At 40.9% G+C, this 25,166-nt stretch overlaps 3 protein-coding genes and 1 pseudogene across 3 annotated transcripts in view; 2 read left to right on the top strand and 2 right to left on the bottom strand.

Annotated features, from left to right (window-relative positions):
* The window catches only part of LOC117549816 (acid phosphatase type 7-like), a 13,984-nt gene extending 10,370 nt beyond the window's left edge, over positions 1–3,614 (bottom strand). The window contains exons 1-2 of the mRNA XM_034221900.1: positions 3,510–3,614; positions 102–127 (exon numbers count right to left, since the gene is read on the bottom strand). Of these exons, the coding sequence (XP_034077791.1) occupies positions 102–127; positions 3,510–3,534 (51 nt within the window). The 5' untranslated portion in view covers positions 3,535–3,614. The remainder of the gene's footprint in view (positions 1–101; positions 128–3,509) is intronic.
* Positions 3,615–5,728: 2,114 nt separating this feature from the next.
* Positions 5,729–8,856, top strand: LOC117549962 (annotated as a pseudogene).
* Positions 8,857–9,231: 375 nt separating this feature from the next.
* zgc:194887 (uncharacterized protein LOC571819 homolog) lies at positions 9,232–11,978 on the top strand. Its single transcript, XM_034222159.1, has 3 exons — positions 9,232–9,412; positions 9,515–9,675; positions 10,685–11,978. The coding sequence occupies exons 2-3, from the start codon at positions 9,531–9,533 to the stop codon at positions 11,377–11,379; spliced, it is 840 nt and encodes a 279-aa protein (XP_034078050.1). The 5' UTR covers positions 9,232–9,412; positions 9,515–9,530; the 3' UTR covers positions 11,380–11,978.
* On the bottom strand, positions 11,452–23,671 carry LOC117549960 (muscarinic acetylcholine receptor M5-like). Its single transcript, XM_034222157.1, is given in 3 exon segments — positions 11,452–12,754; positions 12,756–14,063; positions 22,999–23,671. Coding segments are annotated over 2 exon segments (1,548 nt in total). The 5' UTR covers positions 13,979–14,063; positions 22,999–23,671; the 3' UTR covers positions 11,452–12,429.
* Positions 23,672–25,166: the final 1,495 nt, after the last annotated feature.

The following is a 25,166-nucleotide window of genomic DNA, read 5'->3' as shown; positions in this document are numbered from 1 at the left end:
AAATCTGAGTGGCTTTAAGAATATACGCTATGGATGAAAGAAATTCGCGGTCAGGCACATCAGAGGTCATAATATTGAAATTATAGAAGAGTAAAAAATACCTCGTGCATATCATAGGCAAAGTCCCCTGTAAAACAAAACAAAAGTCCACAGATTAGAAGGAAGTGTTTGTTAGGACTGCTACTTTCCCACAGTACATTATTGCCAAATTAGTTCCCAGCCAAACATTTTTTTATTCTTTTATAATATATGAAAAAGCAAATGGTAGATTTTGGTACATTTGATTTAAAAAAACTGTTTTAAGATTTAGATGAGATTAATGCCACTCTTACGGCCCGTCCACACAGCGGCGTGCGTTGAAGCTTCCAACGCTTCTGCCCATTCACTTTGAATGGGGTGACGTCACTTTTAGCCTAACTGCATTTTGGGAAGCGACGTGGAGCGTTGCTGGCGTTGCTCGCTTCAAGAGTTGAGCAATGTTTCAACTTTTGATGCCTCGATGGAGGCGTCAGCCAATCGAATCATATGCCAGTACAAGCTCTAGCCAATCAAACCGCGTGCTTGTGTGTCTGGGGCGGGAGATTCATGTGATTGGTTGTTGGTCGAGTGTCAGACACGCCCGCCGGCAAGCGTCAACGCACGCCGCTGTGTGGACGGGCCGTTATGCTTAAAATGATCCAGTTTAAATTATCTTAGCATAAAGACAGAAAAATAGATAAAGATCTGTCTATAATCTATGAAGTTACAGCTAATCTGTCAAATAAATGTGATAAACAACGTGCGTTTTTTACAGGGAGTTGCATGCTGGGATTTTTTTAGTGATCTCAATATATTACGACTTTGGGCCCTTCTCACTTCGGTTAAATGGATTCCTTGCTTCCCTCACTTGCGTAGTTTCCCTGCGTTTAGTCCCTCCCACCAGGGAAGCATGGAGGGACGCAAGGAAACCACGAGAAGCAGGGAAATAGTTTTAAGAGCAATGGGACGTCCTTTCCTCCGGAGCGTCACATGAAGCGACGTCCGTTTGTGATGACGCTGCACAGCTGATCGTCTGACAGCAGCTCTGTCCCCGTTATTTTCCACACACCCCCCCGCCTCTGTTAGTACACATTACTGACACAAACATTGTATCATCTGTTGTAGACCCCAATAAATAAAATAAAATAAGAACTCATTCTCAAAAAAGATAAACGCCATTCTTAAAATGTATAAACGAACAATAGTTGGATTAATATTGATTAGAGTGCACAATAGAAATAAAATAATTGAGAGAAGAAAAGAGATATGTTATCTATCAAAACCCAGTTAGATTAACATTCATTGGACTGCACACGTTGTTTGTTTGTTTGGATATGTAGCATATTAACATTTTAATAGCACTTAATGACTGACTGAAAGGAAATGACAATAAATGAAAATGTAAAACGAAAAAAGCGATCATGAAAATGTTTCCAAAAAATGAATATAAAATGATTTTTGACCACTTTGTTGTTTCAGATATATCACATATTTGTAACTGAATGATACATGAATTGAAACAAAACACGGTATAAAACTGAGGAGTGACTTCCCGTGAGGTTCATGTATTTCTCACTCTGCTCTCATGTCAAGAAGCATCAGATCAGTGCATGCGCTGCATCGTCCAATCAGTGAGCGATACCCAGTTAAGGGGCGGCGCATGAGTGTCTGAGGATTTCATCGGAGGATGGTCTGATGGTTCCTCGATTATAGCTCCTCCATTATCGCTCCTCCGGCAACAAATAAGGCCATTGGGATGCTACTCAAGATGGCGAAGGCAAATCACTTCCGTAGAGACCGGAGACCGAGGAGCGAGGAAATGAAAAAATAAGAGAAGTGAAACGCAGCCTTTGTATATTCATCCCTCCCAAATTAATCTTATCTGCTGTTGGCTCTAGGTTATATAAAGTGTGTACATTAATAAGAATGGCATCCGTTTTCTCATCTAACATTAACCAAACTATACGTTTAATAAATAAACATTGGGCTAGCGTTAGCCACAAGCTAAATTGTGATCCCACTTTATGAGGCAATTAAATTCACTTATATTCCCTGCAAACGTGTGAAGTGGCCGTAAACAAGCGTTTTCATTTGGTTGTTTCATTGATAAACCAACAAAATGCAAAGATAAATTATGCGGGTCATTTTATTATCCTGGCATTTAACAAAAGACAGGAGCCAAAAACTGTAGCGCCAGGGATTGGGTCGATCACAATTCAGTAGTGCTGGTGGGAAACGATTATTTTGAAACCGATTAATCGGTGCGATTATTTGATCGATTAGTCCGGACTAATCGAACGATTATTTTTCTGTTGTTCAATTCATAAAAAACGTAATGTAAAAAAAATGTAATGTAAAAAAATTTTTTTTCAACGATACTGTGTCTCAGGGGATCTTAATATTTAAGAACCTATTAATGTGTTATACCAGATTAACGGAAATAATTCTCAGCTAACTGACGATACAAACATGTTTACCAAAACAAAACACAAGTCTCATAAGAAGCATCTAAATGACCCCCTGAGCGAAAAATGCTAACGGAATTGGCACAGAACTCAAGATAAAAGTACCCTTATTACTTATCGTAGCTACACATACAATATATCCGATTAAAAGCTGAGACTCCACAGATTATGTAGGTATATAGTATCATCACTGATGTGATCCGGACTCGCGACAGGGGAAGCAAATACAGTTCATCACAACACGTACCTTCACAGAGCTTCTAGGGAGATCGTTTTACCACCGTAGCTGTCAATCTGATCATAAAGACGTGTTCAATGGCATTACAATGAGAAAAAACACGCTGCTGAATCGGTTAATCCATAGGTTTTTAACGTCTATGTATAAAAAAATGATTGAATTTATAATCCATAATTCCATTTTAATGTAAAAAATCCGAGAGCAAATGCTAGCTGCTAATGGTAGCCACCACAGCTAGCTGCTGCTTTCTGCTAGGCTATGCAGCAGTCTTCAGTGAGATATAAATATATAAATATCTTTGCATTTTGGACTAACTTTAAAATATTCCCATGCTTTTTTGAAGACCTAGGGCGAGATGTTTTCGTTTGGGGGCTTCGTGTTGCAATCCTGTGAGGAGGATGGGTGGTAGCCGTTTCAGTCTCCATTGTGTTTGAAGTGCGATTGCGAACTGCTTGTTGCTTTGGGTGACCCACGTGTGTGTAGCGACGCTGTCGACGCGGATAATATGTCGTCGACGATATTTTGAAGTCGACGCGTCGCTACAGCAACTTACAATTCAGCATCCAGCCCATATTATCAAAAGCAAAAACAACCATGAAACAGTCATTTAACTGTTAAATTATACCACTTGAGGGATTGTATTTGCGTTACCACTATCTATTGCACGCTGTGCCATGGTATCTGTGTATGACTGCAGCCTGAGGCAAACAGCTGCTAAATCTTAATACACTCTTGGCAGCTTTCACAGTTCAAATTGTTTGTAATATTTCCATCCGTGTTGATCTTACCTATGTGCAGGATGACATCGTACATGCCGAGCTGCGTCTCCTTTTGCAAGCCGAGCCAGAGGACTGAGGGTTCGCATTGCCCAAAAGGTCACCATACAGAGCAAAACCTGGGGCTAGAAGCTACGCGCTGTCATTCAGAGGCAGTGAAGGAAGAACACATCGCTCCAGCACCTCATCGCGTCCCACAGTGGTAAACTGAAAGTGCACAGGAGGGAGAACCCCAATCTTTAACATGAGTTATGGTACAGAATGTCGAAAACAGAGTAATATCAAAGCTCCACCCACCATACGTAAGCAGCAGGTTGAGGCCTGTGAGCGTGACTCTGTGGATGTAGCATCTCCTCCTCTCCTCTCTCTGAGTCCACATAAACAGCGTAGCGTCCGCCTTTGGCACTCATGTCAAAGAGCCGACCTCCCATAGGCCGTACTCCCACCCCATACGCTCTATGTCTTGGTCTAAGGTGGTCCCTGTCACTACCATAGAGCCTGGCTCTCCTGTGAAAGAAAGACCAATCATTTGGAATTGTGATGTGGATTGACCTGACCGGAACAAACTGGATTCACACTTACTGATGCATCTATAAAACCTAAGAGATGCTTATTAAAAGGCTGACTTTGCACAAGTGTGGTCCTGTGATCTTCCCGCTGGCAGATAAGCAGACTACAGGCCACGTACTCTATCTCAAGACATGCCGCATTTCATGAATACCACAGTTCACCTCAAGGCTATGCTGCACAGACTGAAACAAGGACAGTAACCATCAGCTATTTGTATAAAGGATAAGGCAATTATTTGGTGTCTCTAACCTTACAAAAAGTGCACGTTGTTTGTTTTCAAAGTAACAGGAACTTAAATGGGATGTTGTTGCTGTTGCATTAAATAAACCTTAAAGAACACTAAGGCTTTCGCTTTATATCAATGATCAGCCCTGTGTTAACTTGAATTTGTGTAGAAAATTAGTTTTTCTTGGATAAATGTCCATTTTTTATTCTATAACAACTGGGCCATGTATTACAAAGCCAAGCTACATCAGAAACATTTGTATAAACTCTCTCACACACTTGTGCGGTATAATCAAAGTCTCATTCTATCCAGTCGTATGCTCACTTTTTTTGCTCAAACGTACTATTACTATATTCTACTAACTTACTATTCACAAAATATAGTGCTCTGCTCACAAAGATGAGTTGCATGTGAGATTGTTAATTCTGAGTTATTTACTTCAATTCATGAAGATCATTTTCTGTTGTGGGTTGCATGCAAGAAAATAAAAATAAATTCATAAATTCCACACGAGCTGATGATAACGATAAACAAAATGCATCAATTCTTCCTCGCGGTAGTATGGTGCTGCATAATACTGCATTACATGAATCACACAGACTTTTTGTTAATATTAAGGTCACTGAAACTGAATCTAAACTTCGGTGAACCTGGTTTGCATATCTTCAGTATCCAATGTTTAGCTGCCAAACATACCAGTGCTTCAGTTATTATATTATTGAGTGATTTGTACAGAACATCTGTGAATCTGCAATCCATATGACTTGGATACTGGTTGATTGCCGAGAGGGAAAAGTGTATCCCTAAAAGAAAACACATGATGAGGCTGATGGAAACAGCTGACACTAACCTGGATAGGAGAGGTGGACCTGCTCTGGCTGGGTCCAAAAGGGAGGAACACCGAGCACCAACAGGGGTGCGAGGCTCATCAAAAACACAGGCATGAACAGGAACCATTTTGAGACTGAATACAGGAACGACAGCCTGGATAAAGAAGCAACACACACCCAGGACATCAAATCATCTTGTAACTCTAATCACATGATGTTAAAAGCTTTCATGCAGACATCACATGACACAGTGTCTATTGATGTGAACCAAGAGGATCAATGTTTTAAAATGACAACCCATGGGATGAGAAATGCAGAACTTAAAGGGCAGAGTCAGCAGCAGAACAGATGATGTGACAATAAAAGCAGCTGATGTTTTGTTTTTCATTGTGCATTCAGGGAAGTCAAAGTGAGTACAGCAGGGATTAGCTTCCGCAAGCCACAACTTGCCTCTGATCAATAGGGTGCTAAGGCGAACAGCTGATACTGTATGCCTGACTGATCAGAGGAAAGGCACTCTCAGGGTCATTACCCACAAAGGACAAAAGCAAGTTTGATTTGAGCCAAAACACAATGCCAGTAAAACTCATTATCATTTGTAAACTGCCTCACCTGACTAGCAGACTCAAAACAACACATTTAGATCAAATCTGCTTCTTTAACATAGTATTTGATTTTGTAATCTGCACCATTGATATCTCAGTAGTCGCTAGAGGGTGCTCCCTGCAAACTGCATTATGAATAGATGCTTTATTCTCTGACAATGGGCGGCAGTTGATATCGGTTGTTACTAACAGTATGTTGGCAGTCGCTTACAAGAGATACAAGGAAGGTTTAACTCTGTATTGTCTCCGGTGAGGAATGGAAAGAGGTAAGCAAATCATTTAGGACAAGTTATTCGTCTTCTAGCGACGCTGTTGTGATTTGAATCAGTTTCATAGAACAATGGTTGTAACGTTAACCCGTGGTAACTTGTTTAGTCGGTTTATTAAGCTTTATAGCTGGCGAATTCCAACCTTTCTGTTATCAACGTGTGTAGCGTTACGCCAAATATACCGTTACGACAAAGGAAACGTATTTTTACGTTGTACAGGACAACCCCTGCACTTTAAAGATACTGAATAAGCCTCTCCAAACGCTTAAACACTGTCTGACAAGGATACGTTAGCTAAATGTTATATTAAAAACACTCACCAAAACTATCTTTGTCCCCGCCGTCAGGGAGCACTTCCCTGGTTTACGTCACAGCACAACAATGCCCACGTGGATTGTGGGAAATAGTAGTGGTTAAGCCTGTGTAGAGTAGACCATAGAATGTATATGGTGTGTAGTAGACAGAACAAAATACAACATGAATGATTTTAGACACACAAACTATAATGGGTGTTGACAATGATAATCTGACTGTGTGCTTGTATTTGTTTAATCAGGTAGGCTATAACAATGTATTATAGCTGTCTTAAAATGGCCTTCTCTTTCTTAAGGTATAATGGACTCTAACAGTGAAGACGGAGACTACCAAAGTCTTGAACATGCCCAGAAACAGGATGCAGCCCAGTACAGAGTGAAGTATCCTCATGGTAGAAACACAACAAATGTGAGTAGATTGACACATTGATATACACACATTTATTTCTATATGCTGGTCCTCTTTTACTGCTTATAATTGTGTTATTTATCACCATGCAATATCTTTACATGCAGATGGATAAAGATAAAAGTGAGGAATTTAGCAAAAAGAGGTAGGTCATGCATGTTTTTGGTTACATTTTCATATAATGCATGATGGGACTTGTTTTCAACGTAAAGATTGAACTTTGTACCATGACCAGGAATCCAGTGAGTCGTTCCAGCACCCGGGGAGAGTAAAGCGGGTAGTCTCATGTAAGAGAAAGACCCATCATCTGACGGTGCCTCGGAGGAAGCAGCACTGGGAGGACTTATAATGCTGCAAACAAGGAGAATGGCATGGACTGCAGGAAGGACGTTCAACAGGAGGGATTTGACATGAACCCTTCAGAGTTCCCGCTAAATGTCAATAATAACCTAAAGACTGGTAGAACTGGTTCTGAACAAGCCGACTACTGTACACTCACTGAGGTTAGAAATACTATCATAGCCCGGGCTACATTTCTGCTTCTTGCATTGTCTTTTATTTGTTACTAATATGCAGGTAAACCATCTGAACCTGACAATGTTTTTCAGCTCACAAGGGATCATAGCACAATGACTGAGGTGCTCTTTGGAAGAAACCTGAGACTGAAAGTATCTTTAACACTATGGCAGAGAAATGTTGGAGAGCTGTTGATGTATTTCCTAAGGTATGTAATGTGTAGTTGGTTTTCACAAAGTGACACTATTTCATCTGATTTCAAAAGTTGACATACTTAACTGTCTTTTTACAGAATTCAAGACATTGGTGTGTTTGTTGATTTTCTACCACTGATATGCAAAAGGTGAGTGACTGAATAATTGCAGAAGTCTGAGTCTCGCTGCCTACAAGTTGAGTTAATGTTAAGTTAATCTAATTTTTCTTTTCAGCATTGAAGAACATTCCCAGAAGGTCACCATTGGCTGTTGTGTTGACCTCTTTCCTTTAGTAAGGAGAGTCCTAACCAATCCTATGAAGAAGTGAGTATTTCTGGTGAAATGTACTTCTAGTTTTGCAATAGAATTGAATTATTACAGAATAAAATGCATTGAGCACTTACAGAAATCAACAGTATGTGTAAGGATAATAGAAACCATTAAGTACTAATACAGTAAGATATTTATTTTCCCCCAGGTATATCATAGTTGGTTTAAAGTGGATTAATTCTTTTGAACAGCTGGTGTGAGGAATTAAGAACAAGTGGCTATAGTGGATCAACAAAGCTTCCAATGGATAAGTAAGTGCAGTTTTATGAGTTGTATGATACTTCAGACTGATTAATTCTGCATAGATTCATGTGAAGTTATCTTGTTAAAGCATACCAAAATCATTAGGACACATTTAATAAAATAAAACATATAATACCATCTACCATTTAATACAAGCCAGAATGTGCCACTATTTTCAAAAACAAAGTACACATCCATTGTGGTAAAGTATTTTTACTTTGTTTCAGAAATTGCCAGGCATTTAATCAGCAGTTATTGGAGTTATGGTTTCAGGAACCTTTACTGAAATCTGTTCCAGGACCTGCTGGAGACATGGCAAAGGTCAGTACTGCATGTATGAATAAAATCCTTACCACTTTTCTTAATCTAAAAAGGTCTTAGTCTTACATCATGATCTTTCTCCCTAAGGTCATTGACTCCTTCCTGTCCCAACTAACCTGACGGCAAAAAGGAAACGTACAAAAGATCCTTCTCCAGGAGCAGCCTCCTAAAAAACCTTTCACAGAATCATTTGGAGCTGATGTTGTTTCTATGGAAAAGTAACTTTGAGCTTGTACTGTACCTGTCCTGAGAGGACATCTGTAGTGATGTAGTGACTGGATGATAAACTTGAAAAGTTTAAATACTGAGAACGTGCAATACAAATGTAATCTTGTTGCAAATTTAACTTGATTGTCAAAGTGGGATCCTGTAATCATATGATCAATGAGAGGTAATGTATGTCAAAGAAACTCTGATTGTGTCCTGAATGTACAATTGTTATACTGATATATCGTTTGTGTCTATCTTCTTTGATTGAACCATTGATGATAAATAAAATGTGTAATTTACAGTAAATGTAAAGTTTGTTGTTGAAGTATAGTATATTTGGTACAACCAAGGCAACGTCTATAAATCCCCTTTTCAGCAGGAGAGTGGTTTTACTTCTGAAACTGCAGCTGCTTTAACAACACTGTTCTTTACCTTAAAGCACAGTTAAAGGAATACACTTCCAGATCAACAAATACACTTCCAGATCAACAAAACACATTTGAGTTAAATCCCTACAATTCAGTCCCATCTGCACTTCAGTTTCATTTGCTATTGAAGTGATTTAAGTAGATCAGAGATAAGTGTTTACATAGATCATATCTCCCCATTTACATGTAGGTTTATCCCCCATGACACAGATAAGTGGAGGGTTGGTAGTTGTCATTGGGATGTTAAACTGAGGCTGAAGTCCAGCTGTGACTGCAGTAGAAGGCTGTGTGAAGGGACCTGCAATCAGTGAACTCTCAGCAGCCAACAGTCCTGCATGCATTCCAGTGATTCTCATTCAACAAGTGGAGATTAATATAGTGGAAGTGTGGAAGATTTGGGTAAATACAACAACATATATGTTGTTGTATTTAACAGGGTTGTCCTTAAAGGTAAGGCTTTTTTCACTACACCTTGTTAGTGTTCTGTTCATTTAGTACACTGAATTCAGTAAGAAGCGTACAGTGCTGTGTTATTAACTGTTGGTTTGACAGCAAAGGAAAGTGTAGGATGCAGTGTGTGAGATGCTGGCTGCTAGCAGCGACCCTGGTGCTGCTCAGTGTGGCTGGAGTCGACATGGAGTACCTCCAAGCTGAGAACCTAAATCTTCTTCCCCCTGATGAGCATAACTTGGTCCTGAACGGTGGAATGAGAGGTATTTATTTGTGCAGACTTTTACTTTCAGTTCTTTTTGCTGCTTGATGTCAGTAACGTACTTTGCTTGCAGTTGTTGGGAATTTGAAATGGTCATAACTTGTGCAGAATCTTGAAAACTCAAGCTAGCATTAGAGATATAGTATGCACTATGTGTCCTGTGATTGCTTTAATCATTTTTAATTACTTTTATCTTAGATTATCAGTGTGGATTATCCAAAGAGTGAGGGTCAAATTCCAAGCCTAACTTGTTTAGTGACTTATTCATGATAAGTGTTATGTCCCGTGAGGTGATTTGTGCATCTTAGTGAGATCATTTTTCAGACAAACAGTTGTAATAGTTTCGCAATTGATCAAGGTTTAACATGTTTACCTGGGAGGAATTGAGAAATAGTGCTGTGCTGTTGACATCAATGTTATGACTAATAATCACTGGCATTGCTGTTCAATGGCTCAGTGTAGTGTTTTACGCTGCCACCTGGAGGTCTAGATATAGATGTTCTCACATTGTTCAAAAAGTGGTTGCAAAGATTAATAGTTTCACTTAGAATTCTCAGGAAATACAGTTATTTAATGTATTGCAGGGAGCTACATTTTAGAGGTTTGACCAATGTGTACGATGCATCTGAAGCTAAATCTAGCAGCCTGTTAGTTTCTTAGCACAAAGATTAGTTACAAGATCCACAATCAGCGACCAGCTCCCCTAAAACAATGCAGTGCTTTATTTTTGCATCTAATCTAATCGCAATAAAGCAAATTAGCAGCCACAATTTGAGGGGCAGCTCTGCTTCAAAAGTACCAATATGGAAGAGAGTAACAAGCACCCAAAGAAACACAATGACTTTAAAGAGAGACACATTTTCTACAAAGTGATACAAAGAGAGACAAACAGGCTCCTGATATTAAAAATGTAATCATCTAAGGATACATGAAGGTTGATTGTTCCATCTGTTTATCATACCTAATCTATCAATCACCAGTCAGGAATTAAATATACATTTACCCAACAGTGCTGCCCAGAGACTGCCATGAAATGCTGATGACATCTTCGGGCAAGGCCAGAGACGGGGTTTACCTGATCCAACCAGGTGACCTCCGAATCGTGGCCTATTGTGCCATGCAGGAGGGAGGCTGGACCGTGGTGCAGCATATCACCGTCAATAGCAGTGTGGATTTCGATCGTACCTGGGCTGAGTACAAGAATGGCTTTGGGGCTGTAACTGGTGATCACTGGCTCGGAAACGAATACATTCATCAGCTCACCCGTGGCCCTGGGCGCTACAAACTGGGAATAAAACTAGTGGACCAAGAGGCCGTCACTAAGACGGGGGAGTATGATCCATTCCTGGTGGAGGGTGAATCATCAGCATACAGGCTGAGGCTGGGCTTGTTCCAGGGCTCAGCTATTGACGCTCTGACCCTGGACACAGAGAACTACCTGCATGACAACCAGAGGTTCACCACTAAAGACAGAGACAATGACAACTACTTCCAAAATTGTGCTAAGCTGGAGTTTCAGGGGGTGCCGGGAGGAGGTTGGTGGTACGACGCGTGTGCTGGTGCCAACCTCAATCGCAGAAATGTTATCTACTGGCAGAAGGACTGCAATAAGGAGCGACTGTGCAAGTATGCATGGATGATGGTGAGACCTTCAGACACAGTTAAACTGATTCAAAGTCGAGACTGCAAGAAGGATGAGCTATGAGAAACCAGGATTTGGCAACTATTGAGGGCCAGGAGTTTAGTTTTTTTAAGGACATTTTCTTTGTGCTGGACATGCAATTTACCACTTTTATTCAGAAATGCATGGACAGGATCACAAAATACTGAAAAGAACAAAAAAGAATCACAAAATTGAAACACAGTATAAAAATGCAGTACATTTTAGCTGTAGCTCCATTGATCACCATGTCAATACATGAAGCAAAAGGTCTCATAACTCCCCAAATTGCAAGTGCAGATTCATCACAGTTACAAAAAGTGTTTCATGACATTATAGCTTATGACACATGTACATTTTTTTCCACGTCATCTCTGATCCAACACGAAGGAACATTTCACAAATAGCATTTTATTTGCCACAGTACATTACACGTTTTCCAGAAGTACAATGAAGATATGATGACATATTTACTAAGCTACATTAATTCAGAGGAAGAAAATACTATATTTGAACGCAAAAAAAACATCCTTTAAAAGTTACAATCTTGATTATGCAAGCAGGTTCTGACCTTAGGAAAACATGTAAAGCAACTTTAAAATGTGCATTCTCAATACAAATAAAAAATGTAAATACCAACAGAATACATTTGCATGTGTTTTGACTTTTTGGGTGGAAGAGCATCAATACAGGAGTTATCAAAGGGTTGGAGCAATTTGGTATGATACAGATGTTAAACTGTGCATCTTGAATACAACAACGGTCTGTGTAAAAATAATTTCAGTATTAATCGATGGCATATCCTGCATAAGCACATCCATTTTGGGGGGAAATACTAGTATTTCCTTACGTTTTAGAATATATTTACACTGTCACTGTTTTTTTTGGGGCACTTTTATAATGTCTTCCATTTCCAAAGTTATAAACATCCACTATAGCAGAACAACTGATTAATGAGCAACATTGTACATTGTACCAGTTCCTTGACACAGTTTTAATACTTTTGATACTGGGTAAAATTCAAGTTCATGAAGCCTACATTGACAATAGAAACATATACCTAACAGCCATTATCCTAGAATAAAATAGTTCATGTCATTTGGAGCTGACCACAGGGTTTTGTCCATACCAGTAAAGTTTCTCCTCAATCCTTTTCTTCTTCCACTGGCAAAGTAAGAGCATACGGAAGGTCTTTTGGAAAGTCTTGTTACAAAGGGCGTAGCACATGGGATTGACGGTGCTGTTGACGTAGCACAGCCAGTAGCCCAGATGCCAGAGGGAGGGGGGAATGCAGTCTTTGCAGAAGGTGGAAATAAGCACCATGATGTTATATGGCGTCCATGTTAGGATGAAGGCCAACAAGATAGCGCTGAGAGTCTGAGCTGCCTTCCTCTCCTTGATCAGCACCATCCTCTTTCTTGGTGATCTGGTTCTTCAGTGTGGCGTCTATGGTCTTCGCCGTCGAGGAGGTGGATGGAACGCTCATGGACTCAGCCGAAGAGAAAGTCGATGATGCCATTTTGGTTTCTCCATTTTTGATGTGGTTCTCCACGTCAGTGTCTTTGGCCACAGGCTTAAATTTGTAGGACACACACTTGCCGCTCTTCTGAGAGTTGCTTTTGGGCGGAGTCTGAAAGTAGCAATCCTCCTCATAGCTACTAAGCTGCTCGCTCTCGCTGCCCACTCCGCTCTTGAGGGTCTCACAAGCCTGGTTCCTGAAGGAGGGTTGCAATCCCCCTGGTGACACTGGCCTGTCCTCGTCCTCTGACGAAGCGTAACTGTTGAAGGTGGTCAGCTGACCAGCTTTGGACCACTCGTCATTGGTGGTGGCTGCTGATTTGGCCGCATGGCTTCTGCTGGAGGAAGACCAAGAGGCTTGATTCCTGTCATGCGATGTTGACCTTAATTTACAGCTAAAACAGGATCTGACAATGGTCTTCTGAGGCGGAGGGACCCCAGGCTCGGTGGGATAGGTAATCCCCTGCAGCTCAGCCAGATCTTTGGTCCTTTTCTCAGTCTCCTTGTAGATTCGACAGTACAGAATTGTCATGACTGACACGGGAATGTAAAAGGCGGCGATCGCTGTCCCAAAGGTTATCACAGGCTCGGAGAGAAACTGGATCTGGCATTGCTTCTCATCGACATTCCTTTTTCCGACAAAGTACTGCCAGCAGAGAATAGGTGGGGCCCACAGAACAAGTGACACCATCCATGCCAAACCTATCATGATGCCAGCTCGTTTGGGAGTCCTCTTGGCCCTGTAGGTCAGAGGTCTGGTGATGGAAAAATATCTGTCGAAACTGATTACCAACAGGTTCATGACAGAGGCATTACTGGCTACATAGTCCAATGCCAACCACAGGTCACAAGCAAGGTTCCCTAAGGCCCAGTAGCCCATCAGTATATACGAGGTATACAGGTTCATGGAGAAAACACCTATGATGAGGTCAGCAGCTGCCAGACTCAGCAGGTAGTAATTATTCACCGTCTTCAGCTGGCTGTTGACCTTAAAGGAGAGCATCACCAGCACATTCCCTACAATGGTGATGAGGCTGACTATAGCCGACACGGTGGCAATGGTAATCACCTCCCAGAGATTGACCATGTGAATATCCATTGTGGTATTTCCAGTTAAGTTCGGCATACTATCTCCTTCTATTTTCTTCTTTGGTTTATTTGCATCCAACCATGACAAGAGTGTTGGGACTTTTCATTTTCAAGAAGATCTCCTGGTAAGAAAAGAAAGCAAAAATGTTATTCTGGAGCCATTCAGACAGAGATGTTCCATTTAGCCACTGGATGGCATCAATTCATCATGTTGAGCATCACACACTCATGCTTTGCTATACTAAGGAGTAAGAACATTGAAAGGATAGGCTTTTGCTTTTTGAGACTTCATGTTTGTGGCGTGTTTGGCATATTGCTTCTTAACAAATGGATAGCATTTACTGTTGACAATTATATATCATGTTAGTGAAGGCTTGTTTTCTCTGATATTTGTTGCTCTCATCGTTAAGGAATTATGTTAAGCTATGTACTATATGCAGCTCACACAACTATATCAAGCTCATGTGAGTATACCCATATGGTGTTTTAGGCAAACAGTGGCACATTCAAATAAATCCAGGCCATTGCACAATTGTGTTATTTTCTCTAAATCGGTTCTTGTGTATAAACTCAATTTGTAGTTCACTAAGATGGACATAACTTGATTACGCAAAAATAAAACCAACTTTAGTGTACTCTAAATGAGCCAATACTATCAAAATAATCATTTAATGTGTTTGAACTCACAAATGCAGTTGGTGCCCAACTTAGAGTTGTGAATCATACAAATCTGCCTACGTGTCAAACTCGCTGCCAGCTAATACGTCAGCCATGCATACTATTTCTGCAGTGTTTACTAAATGTTTAAGAGTTATGGCCCTAAATGATCAAATGAGCAGATATTTTCTGAGTGGAAAGCCTGTGCAGTTCCATAGTTGTGCAATATTCACTTTAGCAACAGAAGCATTTTCAGTTAGCATATGTTATCATTTCCCGCTTTAGAACAACACTTGAACTCCTAATTTTAGAAACTTTCAGGTCTCCAAAAATAAGTACAGAGGTACGTGTATACAATTAAGTACATTAAGTAAAATATTGGGTTTTAAAAATCACAAGATACGATCGTCTTGGTTTTACACAATGATTAAGCATTGTTGTCATGGGTGATTAAGCAGTGTTCATGCTCGGTGCAAATGTCTGATACTATCAAGATGGTATATCACTTACATCAAACTACACACCCTGCACCATTAGAGGGCAGCCAACAACCTCCACACATAGAAACTAACATGAAAGTACAATTGGCCCCTTCACTCTCAGGTTATTACAGTGGGGTGCATGCTATTTTTTATCCCAGGGTGCTGGACGCACCAATCGATAGTGGCTGGGGTTTACAGTCCTTTGATGGCAGCGCTTGTACACTCCAGGTTGTATGTGGGGGGTGGGGTGGGGTGGGGTCATGTCATCTGTCAGTCTGTTTCTCTGCCCACCTGTGCCTGTGCACCAACACTCAAAAACTACATTGAGGATTATTTCTGTGGATCTGATATTACATAAACTTTTTGATGCTCCAAACTAAAAGTCTCTGCCTCCCTGTTTATACCGGTGCTGTACCAGTGGTTTTTTAATAGCTGAGAAGCTTTTGGAAGGTCATGCACAGGGCGCAGATGCTGGGCTGAAAAACATGGCACTGAAATGTACAGATTTTAAGCAGAGCAAGTGGCACAGCTTAAAATACCAATGCCGTAATGTCCAGTTGGCTGAGGTATTCCCCGGGAGAGGAGTGAGGAAATGACACTGCAGAATAGTATACACAGAGACTAGCATCAAGTTCAAACATTGTATAGTGACTATATATATATATATATATATATATATATATATATATATATATTAGTGCTGTCAAAATTATCGCGTTAACGGCGGTAATTAATTTTTTGAATTAAATGCGTTAAATATTTTAACGCATTTAACGCATGTGCAGAATGGCCCGCCCCATACGTGCCACCAGTGGCAGCGCCAGGGTATGGCTGGGGTAGGCTACACCCATACCAAGAAATGGCTTAGCCCCACCATGAAAAATGATGTTAAAGTAAGCAAAATAAAGTCTGCCAACTCGCGCGGAGTAAATTGTACAGACAGCAGTTAGTCAGATTGATTTCAATAGCCACGGTTTTGAAAACTTTTGTCACGTAGTGATCGTCTTCTCAATAGAACATCTTTGATAACGGCGTGGTGTTGTTGCAGGAAGTCCCGACGGAGAATACTTTTGCTGTAGTACGGGGTGCACATAACTGGTTATGTGCGTAATCTGAAATGCGTACCGTCACTTGTGTCACAAAGCGCATTTGCGTACCGACGTACTTGTGAAGCTTTTCCAGAAGGCGGTTAGATCACCGGACGACAGAGTCGGTCTCCGTGTGCACAGACAGGGCTGCTGTTAACGTCGGTCTGTACAACGGAATTGTGCCAAAACTACGCTAACCGGCTGCGGAGGGAGACCCCCCCCCCCCTTCACTGGAGAACTGCACTAAAACAGCTGATCACAAACGTTCACACTCTGTGGTCATGAAGTACTCCACTAGCCGCCGCCGCCCCCCCCCCCCCCCCCTCTGTCGACTTTCCTGAAGTACTCCCCCGTTGATATAAATCAACCCGTAATGAATTAAGACCCCACGGTTTGATGATTGATAGGTGTGGGTTGTCTTTCATTTTGACACGCAGAAAAATGTTTTAATAAACAGATACTGTATGTTAAATGGATATATCCGCCTTCTTTCATTTATCTTTCCATTCCCACAAAAATATACATAAATAAATGGCATATTTTGGACATAGTTCGAATGGTGATTAATCATGATTAATTAATTTTAAAGCTGTGATTAATCTGATTACAATTTTTAATCGTTTGACAGCCCTAATATATATATAATATACTAGTCTGAATGGCCATCTTTGTTTCCCTACAGAATATAATTATTTGCATATGCAAATGCTACAAATAGTGGAATTGCACTCAAACCGAGGGGATTTTATGTTGCTTCAACACATTTGATAAAAAAAACTCTCAAGAAAGACCACATGGCACTGTCATGCATTTGTAGGTCATGAAAGCCAAGGCATCAAAGCATAAAAATGTGTTGTCCCCTGGGTTTGTTTCGAACACACGGGTCCAGGTTGGCAACTTCGTAGAACAAATAACTTAAAGGTAACGCTGGCTGTGTTATAGGGTCATGATGTTTTCTCCCTGCAGTTTCCCTGTTGCATTGATCATGAAACAAAGGTTGCTGAAAAATAAAAATAAATCTTCAAGCCCTTACTGCATGACCTATGAGTATTTTGCCATTTTTTTCCACTTAATCTCTTATTTCTCATGTACACTCTACTAACTGCTTTCTGTAGAGCTCCTTAAATTGTTTGCAATTTTAACCAAAAATGTATTGCTTTGGACAACATCACTATCCGGTGAGAAATAACTTCCTCACTCATTGGCAATTGTTTGACAGTGCCAGGTTTGCAGGAGTGCTACCGACAGCCTGAAGCCCACACAAATAACATTCCAGTCACCATGGGGGTCCGCCTGCAGGACTTGTATCGGCTCTCATCTTGTTGTAAAAGGATATTTAAAATCACATCACTCAAAATCCCGACATCATAACACTGTTTAGTTTAGCATAAATCTATCCCCAGATCTATTTGCTATTTCCTGGCGAATAACCATTCGGTACCAATTGTTTACCTTCATAATGAATTAAAATGGTGTTGGTTTTTAAACTTAAGATATCGTTTTTTCCATTTAGCTGGTGGTTGGTGTTGCTACCTTGGTTGAAAGGTCCGCCACTTTAGTCTTCGGTAAAATATAGAACTATCGGATCAATTACATGAAATTTAGTGCAGATAGTTATTGAACTTTGTATTGTTAAAAAAAACACCAGATACACATTTAACTAATTGTGCCTTTTAAATAGTAAACGTCTGCTTGTTGGCATTGTCATTGTTAGCTTGTTAGCATGTGGACGTTTGCATGCAGATGTAAGCATGAAGCTTGAACATTAAGAGAAGCCTCACAGAGCCATTCGTTTATTTTTATATACAGTGGGTAGCCACTCTGAAGTGTTCAATGATTCATTTAAACTGTACGGACATAAGGCAGTGTTGTAGGAATTAAACCCGAAATACCCCAGTGGGTATACAAATAGTCCAGGCATATGTTCCCTTATCCAGGACAAAAGGCTGGAACCATCAGTGATTAATTTTGATGCCACAAAAAAGTAAAACAAGTAATGATAGCAGCAGGAATTTTAGAAACATAGAAATGGCTGACTCACTGATGACTGTTGCAGGGGCGGTTCTAGGGGGGGCCAGTGCCCCCCTAACACTGACCTGTAGCCCCCCTAAAAATAAGAAAGGTGAAAAAAATGAAAAATGCATGATTTATTACACGATTTATTGAATGACGGGAATAGGGCGGAACTAAACGTTATTCGTCATTCTAGTCTGACCCATTAGAGCGGTGCACTCAGGACCCATTAGAGCGGTGCACTCACTTTCACTGTCCGGCTGAAGCGTGGCGAAAAACAAACACTTTTCATCTCGGATCATCAGAGGCTGTTTGCATCCAAGAAAGACTGATTGAAACATATGTTCGAGAGACTACCCACGATAATTGAAGGTGATTTAAACTATTGTATCCATTGTAATTGTAGATGTAAAGTAGAGATGTTAACTGTTCATTGCCTTTATTTTTATATAAATATGATATGGTGCAAAAATTGTACTATAACTTAAGCTGAAGCTAACAGTAATAACTATAAGATATATCTGAAATAAATAAGTGTACTGAAACAAATACCAATAACTGTATTGCATTGTTTTCTTATGCGCAATTACTTCATACTGTCTAGTTCTCTTTTTCGTCCTGCATTTATTGTGCCCCCCTCAGAAAATAACTGGCCCCCCAGTGCCCCCCCCAGTCAAATTGGTCTAGAACCGCCACTGGACTGTTGTGTTGCTAAGCTTTCACAAACACAGAAAAATACTTATACCTCCGGACCTCAACAGGTAAAGCAATAATAGCTAATAGCTTCTAAATCGAGGCAGGAAGTGTCTTAATGGTACACTCAGAGTGTGGGGTAAATATGGACTCTGCATTACTATAAAGTGCATATGGTCCGGTGTGGCCTCTATTGGACTTTTCAGGGATGCAGTTTGGAATCAAATGTATCCTACGGTGGGGTAGAGCTTTGTGAGGCTGTCTGGATCAGAGGAAAGGGGGAGGTTTTAAAAACAAAAGCAATGCTGCAGAATTTCGTAGCACATCGCCTATATTGGGATTTGGTTGTACAGCGTATGAGGATAAAATACCCTTGAGTCATTTGTGCCATATAATCAGGGCTGCACATAACTGGTGCGCAGGTGCGCATGCGCACCTCCGCCAAAAAAAGCACCGGTCATTTGAAACAAAGCGCATTTGCGTACCAACATTGAGAAGGAGAGCGAGAAGAGAAAAAAGAAAATAGAGGAGAGATGAGAGATGATGAGAGAGAGAGAGAAAGATATTTGCGAGTTGCATATGAACCATGATATGAACTCAGGGCGGCCCGTAGCGCTGGCTAGATGTTCGCCTAGGGCGCCATATCTGGGGAGGTGCTGCGCTAGCAGTTCGGGAGGGAAAAAAACATTTTGACCGTTGGGGCTCATCCTAATTTTCGGCCTTGATGTAACAATATTCACAATTAAGTAAATGTAACACCCTTTTCACCCCGGTTCCACCTTTCATTTGCCCTGTACGATGGGCGCTGTAAGTGATGAAAATGGGGGATGTTGGCTTATCTGGCGCCCGCAGCTCACAGACAAAATGCGAGGTAGAGAGGGAGGGTGGTACCAGCGCTGTTGCTATTATAATCTGGTGCCGTGCTAGCTGCTCTAACGGAGATAAGAAGATGTTTCTACAATCATGTGGAGGGAGAGTCCTCTCCAGTCAGACTGAGAGGCTGATAAGTTAACTACAGCTCAGTGAGGTAAAGGACTCGTAGTCTAAATTCAAACGGTTTGGTCACAATTTATGTAAGGCACTCCTTTGTAATTATTGGGATAAACAGGTTTTAAATCATTCAATGTATACTATAGGACAGTAACCAAAATATCCTTTAAAACTGGAGATTAAAAAAAATGCATAAATAAATAAATGTTAAGGTAAAATAAGATATGAATGAACAACACAAATAAAATAAGTTACATTCATTTGTTATTGGCTATGGTAGGCTATTGGTTATGTTCACATACTTATTTGATTACATCCACTTGTCTAAGATGACAACAGAGACTTTCGACCCAAAACTAGCTGTTGACTTGTGGATGCAAGAAGCTAATCGCAGACTCAACCAGAGATAAAGAAGTAGGGCTACATCATCAGCTACCATGTCTGACAGTCAGGAGGGTAGTGATGACAGCTTGTAGGATTACTGGTCGTGCTAATGTTGTCTTGTGTTCACCTCTGCATGTGTGTTCTGTGTTCACCTCTGCATGTGTGTTCAGTGCCGTGTGTCTGGCAAATAAGTCAAGACCCCCCTCAAAAGTTACGGTTTATTTCATTTTAAGGATGAGCACCAAGCAACATCTCCAGGTGCTCGTTTGAGAACCAGGGCAAAAAAGTTATGTGCACCCCTGCATATAATGGTGCAAAGAGATCTTGCATTCACTCTTGCCCAGAAAAGTCATTACATGTACATCCTTAGAGTATTAGACTCTCTCTGAAATATCTTGTTAGCTCTGTATGCATAAGTGATGGTCATTGATCCACTGATTAACAGTGTCCAGTCGGTGAGGCAGGTAGCACAAATCGGTTCAGAGCCTTCACACTGAGTGCAGAGGTGGACATGTTGAAGGGTGGCTTCCTGCAGGTCCTCTGGCACCTGGCCACCAGTGCTCCTGCTCAGTGGCTTCATACACCGGCCCCCCACCAGGCCCCCCAGTCATACATAACCTTTTTCTACACTCTCCTTTGGTTGGAAACACAAAGCGCACGGTGTGGCATTTGTGGAAGAAAGGGAAAAAGATAAGAGAGACCAGAAAGAGAGAAAAGAAGAAGAAGAAGAGAAGAAGAAGAAGACAAGAAGAAGAAGCAGAAGAATAAGAGAAGAAGAAGAAGAAGACGAAAGAAGACGAAGAGAAGAAGAGAAGATAAGAAGACCGCAGAAGAAGCCTAGCCGATCCCGAATAAGCCTAGACTCAGCCATCCTCCGCCTACGACTAATAGAGAAAGAAGAAGAAGAAGAAAGAAGAAGAAGAGAGAGCAAAGAGATGCAAGTCAAAGCAAAGGAGGCAAGGGACACCATGTGTGTCTGCGTGGAGAGCAATCTATGTATGATGTGCAAATCAGCCCAGAGCTTTTTGGCACAATAGTTCTTGCATCCTGTAGTCAGCAGCACTGACCCATGGTTAAGATTCCTGCATATGTGTATTTCTGAATGAGGACACAAGAAATGCTTGAATAATTATGTGAATCAGGCATTGGAGGAGAAGCAAAGAAGATTATAAATGTTCACATGTAAGATCCGGCTCCTAAACATGCAACCTGAAATATTCATAAGTGCGTCACTGTTGGTGGCACACGATGTGTACTTTTCTTCTTTTTGTGTATTTAGAGCCTAAATATTGTACCACTAAAACTGAGTTTAAAACAAGTAAAAACTTGAAAAATATGTCCTCTCCGCTGGGAAATGGTAATCAGATGAATATTATCATAATATTCATCTGATTACCATTTCCCAGCGTAATTTATGATCTGCTAAAGGACACCCTGCAGTGGGTTTGGCAGCTGCTGAAGGGCATACAACAAATTTGCTTAATGCCTCGAGGAGTTCATTTTTATGAGCAACAACATTTCATTAATGATCCATCGTTTGGATAATGATCTAGCTATGAAGTCATTTGCATTTTCTTTAATGAAGAGTTCTCTAAATGTGAGTGTCTTTCTCTGTTTGAGCCTCTGGGTTGTCTGATATCACCAACTCCGTAATGATGTCTGCAAAAACAAGGGTAATGGTTGGAATAACCTCCATGCTGTTCAAATATTAAGTTTCAGTTATGGTTGGAAGTAAAGCACTTACTCAGAAACACATGAACATTAAGCTACTATCTCAGTTTGATAATATAGTTAAAATCTAGCTAACTGTCAGATGCTATAGCATTTCCCTACAGGACATTTGCAAAATCACATTTGAAAAAGACAATTTACGGGTCAAATTGCCAGTCAATGCTAGTGGTCTACAATCCATTCACGATTCTTCCAAACCCACCTAACCATTTTATTTTATGGTGGCTACTTTTTTATTTTTTTTTATTTTAAAAGAACCCCAGAACCTTTGTTCATTGGTTGAAGCCCCTCAGAAAATCTCTGGGGACTGGATGGACTCGTTAAAATCACGCTTCACTGCTTAATCCTTCCGTGTTTAGTCATTTCCACTTAATCAAAGAGAGAGGGAGAAATTAGGTGAGAGCGATGTGCTTTAGCTTTGAAAACATTTCTTTTTGTTTTGGGAAAAAACAGGAATTTAAAATATCAGAAGCAGCTAATTAAATGAGGATACCATTTTTTTAATTTTAAGATATTTTTTAAGACAACAAATTGACAGGAAATGGGAGTAAAGGGTAGGTAAAAATAGGTCAGGAGAATATATGAAATAGAAATAAGTGGAAGAAGGATGATGGTATAAAATATACATGCTGCTATATGGGGAGGCTTACAGACCCTCAAACACATACTTCCTCAATGTCGTTAGAGATAAGCTTAAAATAGGCTTTAACATGTATCTAATTTGTGATTTAATAATACACTTTTCTATATAAAGTCTGCCAGAAGAACAGATGCATGCACATCTTTCCGGCAGCACATCCTCTGTTGCCTTCATTAAGGTAAAAGGCTACATTAAAAATACATGCCGAGACCTCTCAGACATGCACTTGTGCGCACATGACGCTGTTTCCCCTGAAATCCAGGTCATGCCTTTGTGCATTAATCAAAAAGTGCATACTCAATCAATCATGGTTCTCTGACTGCGAAACAAGTCACTGATGTAAAGGGGGAAGGGGGAAACGAAAGATGAACATACTCACAGTAGACTTTCATCAGTTTCACAGTCTTCTGTTTAAGCGCAGGTCGTGTATCCTGGTGAGAGTAAAGTTCACGGTTAATCCCTTTGTTTTGCCTGGGAAGCCTTCAGGTCAAGTGTGGCGCTGAGGATCACAACACAGTTGGAGAGAGGATTGAGGTGGATGCGAAAATCCTGCCGACTTGACCCTCGCATGCCAGAGGAGTCTGGGGTACAACTGTGAGAGGAGAAAAGAGAACGAAGAGGAGGAGGAGGAGGAGGAGGAGGGTGGACAGCCAGGAGGATTCGGTCATCCCTGTTCAAGAGGCGCAGAGCACAGCATCACGTTCCCTTTGGCCGTTCAACACAGGCACCTCGTTGAGCAAAGTATCCTCAAGTTGCACAGCATCCTTACTTGGTCATTCATAAATGAGTAGAATCTACCCAGGAACCTAAGAAAGAGGACAGGAGAGAACTTTCCTCCCAGTCTGAGCTGAGCTTGATGAACTGCCTCTCAGCCAAGTTGAAGCAGAACGTCAGCGAGAGGCTGCCTGACGCCTGAGTCCAGTCACTGCTACTGCCACTCTGCTGCTGCTACTGCATCTATACTCTGGCTGACACACACAGATGTAGCTGACGTTGGCTTGCTGGGTGGAGAAATTCCCATAGGGCTGAATGGTTCATCGTGTTTCGGGACTGTGAGCATGCAGCTTAGACCACAGAGTGTGAGAGGGAGGAAGGAGAGGGAGGGGGGAGGTTGAAAAGGAGGTGGCTTGGTGGCTTCTTAGGGGATCTTTTAGGAAGGTGTGGGCGGAAGAAGGGAGTGTGTGTGTGTAGGTGGTGGTGGTAGAAGTGAGGGTGGTGTTTAGTCCGAGCAGTCAAGCCGAATCCTGCTTTTGTGTGGTTGTATCAACCCATTAATTACCTCCAATGGCATGTCTTTTGTGTGTGTTTGTACAGAAAAGCAAGAAGAGACAGTGTTTGAACAGCATATCAGCCAACTCATCTGCAGAGCATAAAACGCCTCTGCTGCCATGGGAGAGCGCTGACATGGCTGGGCCAGATAAGCACACTACTGAAGTGACAGATGTTTTTTATTGGGACATTTGTATGGGTGTGTGTGTGTGTGTGTGCGAGTGCACGTGTTTATACTGCATTGTGCTGATTGGAGAATTATTCGTTTGGCATCCTGGATTGCTATAAAGTCCTTATATGTTTTAATCCAGATGATGGCTGCTGATCGGTCCCATAAGCTCCCATCATATCAGATGAGAGATGCACTAATAAATCCAGTTGCTGCCACAATATTACTTTGAATTATAGAACACACGGGAGGTATTGTCCCTCTTTTCAATTTATGGCTCTGGATTATATTCACAAGGTCACAGGACAAAGCTGGCTCTTGATACGGTCATTTATTGTGTAGTCGAATAAAGGAAATATGAGGGGTTGTGGAAGGAATAACAAACAGGGAAATAAGAAAATAAATGTCATGGTACAAACACTGTTTATCTTTTCAGACTTTTCTCAAACCTTTGCTTTCTTCAGGGTTTTTTCAAGTCTAAATTTGCTTGAAACTATTTGGAATACAATGAGTAAGTAAAGTGTACTTTTATAAGGTGTTTCTGAAAGACAAAAGAAGGACACAAAATAGAGAATAATAAAGAAGTAATAAAAAAAAGAACATTTGCCAATTATTATAATGTAGAAAAATGTTAAAGACCCTCTGAAGAGCTGCACTTTGTCCTGTGTGGAAGCTGCTTAGTGCACTGTAGATAGACGACACTCCCCCCATCCTTCAATTTGACATTTGTCATAATGCAGCTCTAACCCATGATATTGCGACCATGTCCGAGCTATATTCCAATGACATGATTGATGCGTTTCATGAAATCCCTGTCACGTCTGTTCCACAGAGCAGCGTCTATGCCTCACGCCCCTCCACCCTGCCTGACAGTCTAATCTAATGCTATCTCCAGGCAGCTGGCCAAAGGACAGACACCTGGCTCATCATTACCGTTGAATCGCTGACCGACACAAAGTTTAGAGCATCGTCATGTTTTTTATGTGAGACATCCACACATTAACACTCACACAGAGGTGCAGGTTCGCATATCAGCAATGTGCTTTACAAGCCCATTCATATTGATTATATTTTTGAAGATGTCTTATTGATTAAATCACAAAAGTCAA

The sequence above is a fragment of the Gymnodraco acuticeps genome, unplaced genomic scaffold (assembly GCF_902827175.1).
Source record: "Gymnodraco acuticeps unplaced genomic scaffold, fGymAcu1.1, whole genome shotgun sequence".
NCBI classification, from domain to species: Eukaryota; Metazoa; Chordata; class Actinopteri; order Perciformes; family Bathydraconidae; genus Gymnodraco; species Gymnodraco acuticeps.
The sequence above is the reverse complement of the archived record's forward strand: the minus strand, read 5'-3'. Positions and strand labels throughout refer to the sequence as shown.